Source organism: Cucumis sativus, chromosome 2 (assembly GCF_000004075.3).
Source record: "Cucumis sativus cultivar 9930 chromosome 2, Cucumber_9930_V3, whole genome shotgun sequence".
NCBI lineage: Eukaryota > Viridiplantae > Streptophyta > Magnoliopsida > Cucurbitales > Cucurbitaceae > Cucumis > Cucumis sativus.
This window is the reverse complement of record NC_026656.2, coordinates 18,278,907-18,291,884: the sequence shown is the minus strand read 5'-3', so window position 1 is coordinate 18,291,884 and position 12,978 is coordinate 18,278,907. Positions and strand designations below refer to the sequence as shown.

Here is a 12,978-nt window from a genome sequence, read left to right as displayed (position 1 = left end):
TCAACAAAGTCATTTCTGCAAACGAAGATCGAAGCCCGACGATGACAGAGTCGATCTCTCCTACTAGGGCGATAGATCTGACGGCAAAAAGCCCGATCGTCCCTAGAAGAAGCTCAACAAAGTCATTTTTGCAAACGAAGATCGAAGCCCGACGATGACAGAGTCGATCTCTCCTACTAGGGCGATAGATCTGACGGCAAAAGCCCGATCGTCCCTAGAAGAAGCTCAACAAAGTCATTTCTGCAAACGAAGATCGAAGCCCGACGATGACAGAGTCGATCTCTCCTACTAGGGCGATAGATCTGACGGCAAAAGCCGATCGTCCCTAGAAGAAGCTCAACAAAGTCATTTCTGCAAACGAAGATTGAAGCCCGACGATGCCAGAGTCGATCTCTCCTACTAGGGCGATAGATCTGACGGCAAAAGCCCGATCGTCCCTAGAAGAAGCTCAACAAAGTCATTTCTGCAAACGAAGATCGAAGCCGCGACGATGACAGAGTCGATCTCTCCTACTAGGGCGATAGATCTGACGGCAATAGCCCGATCGTCCCTAGAAGAAGCTCAACAAAGTCATTTCTGCAAACGAAGATTGAAGCCTGACGATGACAAAGTCCGATCTCTCCTACTAGGGCGGTAGATCTGACGGCAGAAGCCCGATCGTCCCTAGAAGAAGCTCGACAAAGTCATTCCTGCAAAAAAAAAAAAAAAACAAAACAAAAACAAAACAAAAACAAAAAAACAACAACAAAAAAAAAAAAACAAAACATAACAGAATAAAAAACACACACAAAAAAAAAAAGAGAAAAAAAAGAGAAAGGGAGAAGAAAAGTTTTCTATACCTTTATGCTAATTGGATGAGGAATAAGCGTTGGATGAGATATAAGTGAGTAGGGTATGAGTCTATTTATAAGCCCAACAAATCCAATTCCTAAAAGGATTAGGAATGATAATTTAATTATTTTTTTAAAAAACAAATCCAATTCCTAAAAGGAATAGGAATGATTTTTAAAAAAATATATATAATATATATATATATATAATATATATATATATATATATATATATATAAAAAGAAAAGATAATCCAATTATCTTATTTTATTTTAAATTATTTCTTTTTTTTTTTTGGATAAATCTCAAGTTTAAACTTTTATTGAGATATTTTAAAATATTTAAAAATTTCAAACATTTTTAAAATATATATTATATATATATATATATATATATATATATATATATATATATATAAATATTCTCAATTTCAAAATTTAAGTTAAATTAACTTGCATATATGACCTCCTTTTTATCATGAATTTAAATCGAGTCATAAATCCAACTTTACCTAAGATTGAGGACCTGATTTTTTTTTATCTCAAAATTAAAATTGGTCATTCCAAATTCTTATGCATCCCCAAGATAAATTAAGGTACGGTAGAAACCTTATCCTTATTTCAAAATTAAAATTTTGGTTATATTCCAAATTTTACTTAAAAAAAAAAATCATCATATTAAATTTTTTTTTCCCTCAAATAAAATTAAGTGGGAAATAAAACTTTGAATTTTTTTAAGGTTTGGCCATATTCCAACCCTTATTTTAAATTTAAATCAAACTCACGTACTAAATTCATAGTTTGATTAATTTGATATGCTGAATTGAGTAAAAAAAAAAAAAAAGCTCGTACTTTGACTTCAAATTTATCTTTTCCGAGATTCATTCACCCATATACGTGCATAAATCTCGAAAAGGGGGCATTTGTTGAATAAGAAATTTTGAGACCAATCACAAGTTGCCACATCATTTATTAAGTTAATGATGAAAAGTACAAATAATTAAATTTGGAACTAATTAAAATTGACACATGCTCCAAAATTAAAGAGTTAAAATAAATAAATTGGTCATTCTAATAATGCCACATGTTTTCATATTAATCGTTGGATTAAGTTAATCATTTTAGTTCAATTAAATATTATTTACTTGGACTAAGTTCAATTAAGCCAAAAAATAAGCTTAATTGAGCCCAAAGACTAAATATAACCTAAGTCCATATGGTTGAGCCCATGGGTCTGGTCCATGGACCAACCAGGTTCAAACCCATAAAGCCCACCAGTGAACTCTATAAATAGAGGAATTCTCCTCATTTGTAGAGGTTGGAAAATTTTGACTCTAGAAGATCTAGAGAGAATTCTTCCAAGAGCTAGAAGACTCCCTAACTTCTAAAGTTGACACACCCTCGAAGATTGAAGCTGCTTTGAAGATACAAACTTTCTTCCAAGACTCCAACTTCAAGAACATCACGTGCTCCGCTTCCTCAAATCAAGCGTAAGCATTCAACCAACTTGAAGAACATCACGTGCTCCGCTTCTCCAAATCAAGCGTAGACGTTCAACAAACTTCAAGAACATCACGTGCTCCGCTTCTCTCAAATCAAGCGTAGACGTTCAACAAACTTCAAGAACATCACGTGCTCCGCTTCTCCAAATCAAGCGTAGACGTTCAACAAACTTCAAGAACATCACGTGCTCCGCTTCTCCAAATTAAGCGTAGACGTTCAACAAACTTCAAGAACATCACGTGCTCCGCTTCCTCCAAATCAAGCGTAGACATACAGTTGAGAGAGAATCAGAGGATCAAATTCTAGAGATTGAACCGCATCGCATCAAATCAACAAAAATACAACATCAACCCAAGTTCAAGTCCACGAATTAAATTTCTCCGGAAATCTCGTGCGAACAAATTGGCACGCCCGTGGGACCATCTCTACCTCTCATCTCTCTCTCATCATCTAGATCTACAAGCAAATCAATGGCATCAAAGAAAGCTGCATCCAAATCTTCAGCTGCAAGCGACACCTACACGGGACCTATCACCCGTAGTCGTTCCAAGGGGATCATCCAAGGGCAAGACCAAGGTTCCGCCATCGCGCAGAGCATCCTGAAGCAATTGATGGAATCTCCTAAAGCTGGAATTGTCATCAAGGAAAATCCTCTATATAATGATTATGATTCTGCCTCTAGCAGGTCACTGAAAGAAGCACACCCAGATGTGATGTCCGTCATGATGGCTGATGTAGGTTGTTGGAGATGGAGAGAAAAATTAATCTCCTGATGAAGGTTGTTGATGAACGAGACCACGAAATTGCAGCTTTAAAGGAGCAGATGCAGACTCGTGAAACTGCTGAATCGAGTCAAACTCCTGTCGTTAAAGTTGATGACAAAGGGAAGAACGTGGTACAAGAAAATCAGCCACAACAACAATCAACTTCTGTGGCTTCGTGCTGAAGGAGCTAATTCTAAGGCTGGCTCGTGAGAAAAGGATAGAGCTAGATTTGGAGGAAGTAGCTCAAACAAACCACGCTGAAGTGACGATAATGTCTGAGGCTTCTTCATCGAGATTGATTTTTGAGCAAAGGAAAAGCTTGGTCCAGTTCGGGACCTTTGAGCCTATAGTTGTCCAGTTCTTTCAGGAAATCTCATACGAGGATCCTCAAGGAGAGAAAAGACCAATTGAAGAAGACGATGAAGGGTGGATAGTGGTGACCCACCGAAAGAAAAGACAGTCGATCCCGACCCAAAGAGAGTCTCGCTCTTACCAAAACTATAGAAGAGGAAATAAGACTCAAAAGAATAAGAAAAAGAAGAAATTGAAGAAGCAAGAAGAAGAAAGAAGAAAATGATGAAGAAGAAAGAAGGAAGAAGAAAGAAAAAAAAAAAAAAAAAAAGCAAAAAGAAAGAAGAAAAAGAAAAAAAAAACAAAAACAAAAAGAAAGAAGAAAAAGAAAAAAAAAACAAAAACAAAAAGAAAGAAAAACAAAAAAAACAAAAGAAAGAAGAAAAAGCAAATGAAGATTGAAGCCCGACGATGACAGAGTCGATCTCTCCAACTAGGGCGATAGATCTGACGGCAAAAGCCCGATCGTCCCTAGAAGAAGTTCAACAAAGTCATTTCTGCAAACGAAGATCGAAGCCCGACGATGACAGAGTCGATCTCTCCTACTAGGGCGATAGATCTGACGGCAAAAGCCCGATCGTCCCTAGAAGAAGCTCAACAAAGTCATTTCTGCAAACGAAGATTGAAGCCCGACGATGACAGAGTCGATCTCTCCAACTAGGGCGATAGATCTGACGGCAAAAGCCTGATCGTCCCTAGAAGAAGCTCAACAAAGTCATTTCTGCAAACGAAGATTGAAGCCCGACGATGACAGAGTCGATCTCTCCAACTAGGGCGATAGATCTGACGGCAAAAGCCCGATCGTCCCTAGAAGAAGCTCAACAAAGTCATTTCTGCAAACGAAGATCAAAGCCCGACGATGACAGAGTCGATCTCTCCTACTAGGGCGATAGATCTGACGGCAGAAGCCCGATCGTCCCTAGAAGAAGCTCGACAAAGTCATTCCTGCAAAAAAAAAAAAAAAAAAACAAAACAAAAACAAAAAAAACAACAACAAAAAAAACAAAACAAAACAAAACAGAATAAAAAAAAAACACACGCAAAAAAAAGAGAAAAAAAAAGAGAAAGGGAGAAGAAAAGTTTTCTATACCTTTCTGCTAATTGGATGAGGAATAAGCGTTGGATGAGATATAAGTGAGTAGGGTATGAGTCTATTTATAAGCCCAACAAATCCAATTCCTAAAAGGATTAGGAATGATATTTAATTATTTTTTTAAAACAAATCCAATTCCTAAAGGGAATAGGAATGATTTTTAAAAATATATATATATATATATATAAAAAGAAAAGATAATCCAATTATCTTATTTTATTTTAAATTATTTCTTTTTTTTTTGGATAAATCTCAAGTTTAACTTTTATTGAGATATTTAAAATATTTAAAAATTTCAACATTTTTAAAAAATATATATATATATATAAATATTCTCAATTTCAAAAATTTAAGTTAAATTAACTTGCATATATGACCTCCTTTTTATCATGAATTTAAATCGGAGTCATAAATCCAACTTTACCTAAGATTGAGGACCTGATTTTTTTATCTCAAATTAAAATTGGTCATTCCAAATTCTTATGCATCCCCAAGATAAATTAAGGTACGGTAGAAACCTTATCCTTATTTCAAAATTAAAATTTTGGTTATATTCCAAATTTTACTTAAAAAAAAAATCATCATATTAAATTTTTTTTTTTTCCCTCAAATAAAATTAAGTGGGAAATAAAACTTTGAATTTTTTTAAGGTTTGGCCATATTCCAACCCTTATTTTAAATTTAAATCAAACTCACGTACTAAATTCATAGTTTGATTAATTTGATATGCTGAATTGAGTAAAAAAAAAAAAAGGCTCGTACTTTGACTTCAAATTTATTTTTTTTCCGAGATTCATTCACCCATATACGTGCATAAATCTCGAAAAGGGGCATTTGTTGAATAAGAAATTTTGAGACCAATCACAAGTTGCCACATCATTTATTAAGTTAATGATGAAAAGTACAAATAATTAAATTTGGGGACTAATTAAAATTGACACATGCTCCAAATTAAAGAGTTAAAATAAATAAATTGGTCATTCTAAGAATGCCACATGTTTTCATATTAATCGTTGGATTAAGTTAATCATTTTAGTTCAATTAAATATTATTTACTTGGACTAAGTTCAATTAAGCAAAAAAATAAGCTTAATTGAGCCCAAAGACTAAATATAACCTAAGTCCATATGGTTGAGCCCATGGGTCTGGTCCATGGACTAACCAAGTTCAAACCCATAAAGCCCACCAGTGAACTCTATAAATAGAGGAATTCTCCTCATTTGCAGGCGTTGGAAAATTTTGACTCTAGAAGATCTAGAGAGAATTCTTCCAAGAGCTAGAAGACTCCCTAACTTCTGAAGTTGACCACCCTCGAAGATTGAAGCTGCTTTGAAGATACAAACTTTCTTCCAAGACTCCAACTTCAAGAACATCACGTGCTCCGCTTCCTCAAATCAAGCGTAAGCATTCAACCAACTTGAAGAACATCACGTGCTCCGCTTCTCCAAATCAAGCGTAGACGTTCAACAAACTTCAAGAACATCACGTGCTCCGCTTCTCTCAAATCAAGCGTAGACGTTCAACAAACTTCAAGAACATCACGTGCTCCGCTTCTCCAAATCAAGCGTAGACGTTCAACAAACTTCAAGAACATCACGTGCTCCGCTTCTCCAAATCAAGCGTAGACGTTCAACAAACTTCAAGAACATCACGTGCTCCGCTTCCTCCAAATCAAGCGTAGACATACAGTTGAGAGAGAATCAGAGGATCAAATTCTAGAGATTGAACCGCATCGCATCAAATCAACAAAAATACAACATCAACCCAAGTTCAAGTCCACGAATTAAATTTCTCCGGAAATCTCGTGCGAACAAATTGGCACGCCCAGTGGGACCATCTCTACCTCTCATCTCTCTCTCATCATCTAGATCTACAAGCAAATCAATGGCATCAAAGAAAGCTGCATCCAAATCTTCAGCTGCAAGCGACACCTACACGGGACCTATCACCCGTAGTCGTTCCAAGGGGATCATCCAAGGGCAAGACCAAGGTTCCGCCATCGCGCAGAGCATCCTGAAGCAATTGATGGAATCTCCTAAAGCTGGAATTGTCATCAAGGAAAATCCTCTATATAATGATTATGATTCTGCCTCTAGCAGGTCACTGAAAGAAGCACACCCAGATGTGATGTCCGTCATGATGGCTGATGTAGCAGTCGAGACTGCCATGGCGGAGATGGAGAGAAAAATTAATCTCCTGATGAAGGTTGTTGATGAACGAGACCACGAAATTGCAGCTTTAAAGGAGCAGATGCAGACTCGTGAAACTGCTGAATCGAGTCAAACTCCTGTCGTTAAAGTTGATGACAAAGGGAAGAACGTGGTACAAGAAAATCAGCCACAACAACAATCAACTTCTGTGGCTTCTCTCTCGGTTCAACAATTACAAGATATGATCACAAGCTCCATCAGAGCACAATATGGAGGCCCATCTCAGACTTCTTTCATGTACTCTAAACCATACACCAAAAGAATCGACAACTTGAGAATGCCGCTTGGATATCAGCCTCCAAAATTCCAGCAGTTTGACGGAAAGGGCAATCCAAAACAGCACGTTGCTCACTTCGTCGAAACATGTGAGAATGCAGGATCAAGAGGAGATCAACTAGTCAGACAATTTGTTCGAAGCTTGAAAGGAAATGCTTTTGAATGGTATACTGATCTGGAGCCAGAAAGCATTGAGAGTTGGGAACAACTAGAAAAGGAGTTTCTCAATCGCTTCTACAGCACCAGGCGTACTGTAAGCATGATGGAGCTTACAAATACGAAACAAAGAAAGGGAGAACCAGTCATCGACTACATCAATAGATGGAGAGCTCTAAGTCTTGACTGTAAAGATCGGCTCACCGAACTGTCGGCTGTAGAAATGTGCACCCAAGGCATGCACTGGGGACTCCTCTACATTTTGCAGGGAATAAAGCCCCGCACATTTGAAGAACTGGCAACTCGAGCTCATGATATGGAGTTGAGCATCGCCAGTAGAGGAACTAAAGATTTTCTTGTTCCTGAAGTAAAGAAAGATAAGAAAGAGATGAAAGGTGCTGAAAAGATAGTGAAAAGCACCCGAAAGAATCTATGGTCGTAAACACAACCCCGCTGAAATTCTCCAAAGGAAAGGAAGCGAGGGTTGAAAAGAAGGATGATGGAAGCGAAAGGCGACGTCTGACTTTAAAAGAAAGGCAGGAAAAAGTTTACCCATTTCCTGATTCAGATATCGCTGACATGCTAGAGCAACTACTAGAGAAGCAGCTGATCCAGCTGCCAGAATGTAAACGACCTGAGCAAGCAGGAAAGGTAGATGATCCCAATTACTGCAAGTATCATCGGGTCATCAGTCATCCAGTAGAGAAATGCTTCGTGCTGAAGGAGCTAATTCTAAGGTTGGCTCGTGAGAAAAGGATTGAGCTAGATTTGGAGGAAGTAGCTCAAACAAACCACGCTGAAGTGACGATAATGTCTGAGGCTTCTTCGTCGAGATTGATTTTTGAGCAAAGGAAAAGCTTGGTCCAGTTCGGGACCTTTGAGCCTATAGTTGTCCAATTCTTTCAGGAAATCTCATACGAGGATCCTCAAGGAGAGAAAAGACCAATTGAAGAAGACGATGAAGGGTGGATAGTGGTGACCCACCGAAAGAAAAGACAGTCGATCCCGACCCAAAGAGAGTCTCGCTCTTACCAAAACTATAGAAGAGGAAATAAGACTCAAAAGAATAAGAAAAAGAAGAAGACTCATAAGCTTAAGCTCGTACATAATGAAGACATGAATTTCTCTCGACCTCAACGCTTAGTGACCTTGGCAGACTTCCTTCCAAAAAGCTTCCTTTGTGATCATCAGGATGAAGACCCAGAAGTCGTTGCGTGTCATGCTATCAACACAACGGAGGAAGAAATAATCCCTCCAAGATCACTAGAAGGAGAGGGAGTATCAAAAGACCTTTCAAGGTTTAATGTAGAGGATCTATTATCACTTCCTCAAGAGACCAAAACCATCCTTATTGATGCATTGCTAAATTCAAGAGCATCAAGTTCGAGTACTCCGACTATGACATATGAGAGTGGTTCTTATTGTATGTCTATAGACTTCTCAGATGAGGATTTGTTGTTGGGATCTAAACTTCATAATAGACCTTTGTATGTTTCTGGATACGTTCGAGAACAGAGAGTCGATCGAATCCTCATTGATAATGGCTCAGCTGTCAACATAATGCCAAAGTCGACTATGTGGCAATTAGGCATCTTGATGGACGAGCTCTCAAATAGCAAGCTAGTAATTCAAGGTTTTAACCAAGGTAGCCAAAGAGCAATAGGCATGATACGGTTAGAACTCATAATTGGCGACCTAAAGGCCAGTGCATTGTTTCATGTCATAGACTCAAGGACTACTTACAAGTTGTTACTAGGGCGTCCTTGGATTCATGGAAACGGAGTAGTAACTTCAACACTGCATCAGTGCTTCAAATTTTATCAGGACGGTGTAAAGAAGGTTGAAGCCGACTCTAATCCATTCTCAGAAGCTGAGTCTCACTTCGCAGATGCAAAGTTTTATTCAAAGAATAATAATATTTTAGAAGTTTTGCCTGCAGAAACCCCTCTTACAAAAGGAGAAGATAATTCACAACTGAAATCACTCGCAACCACAGAACCACATGAAAGTGCGAGAACCTTTAACTCTGGAAAGGGTGAAGCATACACTAGCAGCACAAAGGGTATGATCTTGAAGGATGAAAATGCTGCAAACACACCAGTTTTGCGTTATGTCCCTCTGTCAAGGCGCAAGAAAGGCGAATCACCATTCATGGAGTCTCCAAAAGGTTTGAAAGTTGGGACATCGAAATCATAAAAGAAAGCTTCACTACACCACTAACTAAGATAGCGAAGCAGAGGTAAAGGTAGATCTGGTGGAAGCAAACTTGCCCCAAAGGCGAACGAAAGACGGATTCGACCCCAAGGCTTACAAATTGATGGCGAAAGCAGGTTATGACTTCACAGCTCACACCGAGTTTAAAAGCTTGGAAATTCATGACCGACCTGAGCTCTCCTCAACTCAAAAGAAGCTTCTACGGGAAGGACATTCTATACCCGTGTCGAGAAAAGGACTCGGATACAAGTCGCCAGAACCGATCCGTATAACTAAAAAGGGGAAGGAAAAAGTGGTTGACATCAATCATATAACTATAGAGGAGGATGACAATACTGACGTAAAAGAAGGTGATAATCAGAGAATCTCAGTATTTGATCGAATTAGACCATCTGTTGCACGTCCCGTAGTATTTGAAAGGCTAAGCATGACAGAGGCAGAAAGAGAAAGGCTCCAGTCAGTACCAAACCTTGAGAGACATTCGGTCTTTCGAAGGCTAACTACGACTCCCATAAAGGAAGAAAGCACATGCCATGCCTTGACAACTACAAGACCATCAGCCTTTGAAAGGCTAGGTGTGTCTAAAAAGAAAAATGTACAAGCACCCCGTGCTCCGATTTTTAATCATCTCGGGGATAAAGGATCACACGACAACATTGATTCCAACATAGATACAAAGAAGAAGGAACCAATGTCTCGTGTGAAAGTTTGGCGTCGAATTAAGCATACAGATGTCGATAATTATCGTAGTAAGAAGTTTCCTTGCGAGACAAAGGAAAATGGAGAAATTCATAGCAACGTTCCTTCTCGCATGAAAAGAAAAACTTTTGTTACTCTCAATACAAGTCAAGGTTCGTTAAAGGTAAAAAGACATGATGTTATACTAACGAATCCTGAAAAAGAAGGGTCGGAACAAGGGAAGGTGAAACTTCATGTCATCACATCACCATTATTGAGGAATCAGAGACTGGAACTCATGAAGAAGACGCAGAAAATGCCCCACAAAGTTTAGAGGATGGTGGTCAATCTACTGTAGACGAGCTAAAAGAGGTGAACCTTGGTACAATAGAGGAACCACGTCCGACTTTCATTAGTGCGTCCCTCTCTAATGAAGAGGTGGATAAATATATGAGTTTGCTCACCGAATACAGGGACATCTTTGCGTGGTCGTACAAGGAGATGCCAGGACTTGACCCAAAAGTAGCAGTCCATCATCTTGCAATTAAACCGGATATCGACCGATTAAACAAGCACAACGACGTTTTCGACCGGAGCTTATCCCTCAAATCGAGGTGGAAGTCAACAAGTTGATCGAAGCAGGATTCATTCGCGAGGTCAAATATCCAACGTGGATAGCAAACATTGTCCCTGTTAGAAAAAAAATGGACAACTTCGCGTTTGTGTAGACTTTCGCGATCTGAATAATGCATGCCCTAAAGATGATTTTCCCTTGCCCATCACCGAAATCATGGTTGATGCAACTACTGGACACGAGGCGTTGTCGTTTATGGATGGGTCGTCTGGATATAATCAAATACGGATGGCCCTCTCAGATGAAGAAATGACAGCTTTCAGAACTCCAAAGGGAATATACTGTTACAAGGTGATGCCCTTTGGATTGAAAAATGCCGGCGCTACTTATCAACGTGCCATGCAGAAAGTGTTTGATGATATGTTGCACAGGTATGTTGAATGTTATGTTGATGATCTTGTAGTCAAAACAAAGAGACGACAAGACCATTTGAAGGATCTAAAAGTCGTGTTTGATCGCTTGCGAAAATATCAGCTAAGGATGAACCCTCTCAAGTGTGCGTTTGGTGTAACTTCAGGAAAATTTCTTGGCTTCATTGTAAGGCATCGAGGGATCGAAATAGACCAGTCCAAGATTGATGCCATTCAGAAGATGTCAAGACCTAAAAGTTTGCATGACCTAAGAAGTCTCCAAGGACGACTGGCTTACATCCGAAGGTTCATCTCTAACTTGGCCGGTCGGTGTCAACCTTTTCAAAAGTTGATGAGAAAAGGAGAAAATTTTGTGTGGGATGAAGCTTGTCAGAACGCTTTTGATAGCATAAAGAAATACTTGCTTACTCCCCCAGTGCTGGGAGCTCCAGTACCTGACAAACCACTAATATTGTACATTGCTGCACAAGAAAGGTCCTTAGGAGCATTACTGGCACAAGAAGAGGTAAAGGGAAAGGAGCGTTCTCTCTACTATCTAAGCAGAACATTAATTGGGGCTGAAGTTAACTATTCTCCTATCGAAAAGATGTGTCTTGCACTTTTCTTTGCCATTGATAAGTTGAGGCATTATATGCAGGCCTTCACGGTTCATCTAGTGGCAAAAGCAGACCCTATAAAGTATGTTCTATCCAGGCCAATCATCGCTGGACGCTTAGCCAAATGGGCGGTTCTACTCCAACAATATGACATTGTCTATATTCCCCAAAAGGCGATAAAAGGACAAGCGCTAGCAGACTTTTTTAGCAGACCATCCAATTCCTTCGGATTGGAAGTTATGTGATGACCTACCAGACGATGAGGTTTTCTTCACAGAAGTTATGGAACCTTGGACTATGTACTTCGATGGTGCAGCTCGAAGAAGTGGTGCGGGGGGCAGGCATTGTCCTCATTTCTCCTGAGAAGCAGATGTTGCCTTATAGCTTTGCACTTTCCGAATTGTGTTCAAACAATGTGGCTGAATATCAGGCTTTGATAATTGGCCTTCAAATAGCATTAGAAATCGGAGTGTCATTCATAGAGGTCTATGGTGATTCAAAATTGATAATCAATCAACTCTCGCTTCAATATGACGTGAAACATGAAGACTTAAAGCCATATTTTGCTTATGCTCGACAATTGATGGAAAAGTTTGATAATGTGATGTTAGAACATGTCCCTAGAGTAGAAAATAAGAGAGCGGATGCATTGGCAAATTTAGCCACGGCCTTGACCATGCCAGATGATGTAACTCTGAACATACCACTTTGTCAACGATGGATTATACCCCCAGTTAGGCCTGAATGTCAGGAAGTGAACATGGCAACATCCTATTTGATTGATGAAGAAGATTGGCGTCAACCCATCATAGAGTATCTAGAACATGGAAAGCTTCCAAAGGATTCTCGTCATAAAATTGAGATACGAAGAAGGGCAGCACACTTCATTTATTACAAGGGAACTTTATATCGCCGTTCTCTTGAAGGGGCTCTTCCTTCGATGTCTCGGAAAGGAAGATTCGGTAAAAGCTCTAAAGGAAGTACATGCAGGTGTTTGTGGAGCACATCAATCGGGACCAAAGCTTCAATTCCAGCTAAGAAGAATGGGCTACTACTGGCCTAAGATGATCCAAGATTCAATAGACTATGTGAAGAAGTGTGAGCCTTGTCAATACCATGCAAACTTCATACACCAACCTCCAGAACCTCTTCATCCAACTGTGGCTTCTTGGCCTTTTGAGGCTTGGGGACTCGATCTGGTTGGCCCCATTACACCAAAATCATCAGCAAGACATTCTTATATCCTAGCAGCAACAGACTATTTTCAAGGTGGGCTGAGGCCATTTCATTGAGAGAAGCCAAG

The 12,978-nt window shown here is 39.3% G+C and overlaps 1 protein-coding gene across 1 annotated transcript; it reads left to right on the top strand.

Moving 5' to 3' along the window:
* Positions 1 to 2,751: 2,751 nt before the first annotated feature.
* LOC116402138 lies at positions 2,752 to 7,624 on the top strand. The gene is made up of 2 exons (XM_031881193.1): positions 2,752 to 3,070; positions 6,693 to 7,624. The coding sequence occupies exons 1-2, from the start codon at positions 2,803 to 2,805 to the stop codon at positions 7,622 to 7,624; spliced, it is 1,200 nt and encodes a 399-aa protein (XP_031737053.1). The 5' UTR covers positions 2,752 to 2,802.
* The last annotated feature ends 5,354 nt before the right edge of the window (positions 7,625 to 12,978 follow it).

Coding starts and splice junctions, on each gene's coding strand:
- LOC116402138 (XM_031881193.1), top strand. CDS start 2,803: ATGGCATCAAAGAAAGCTGCATCCAAATCTTCAGCTGCAAGCGACACC. Junction 3,071..6,692: donor CGTCATGATGGCTGATGTAG/GTTGTTGGAGAT, acceptor TGGCTGATGTAG/CAGTCGAGACTGCCATGGCG.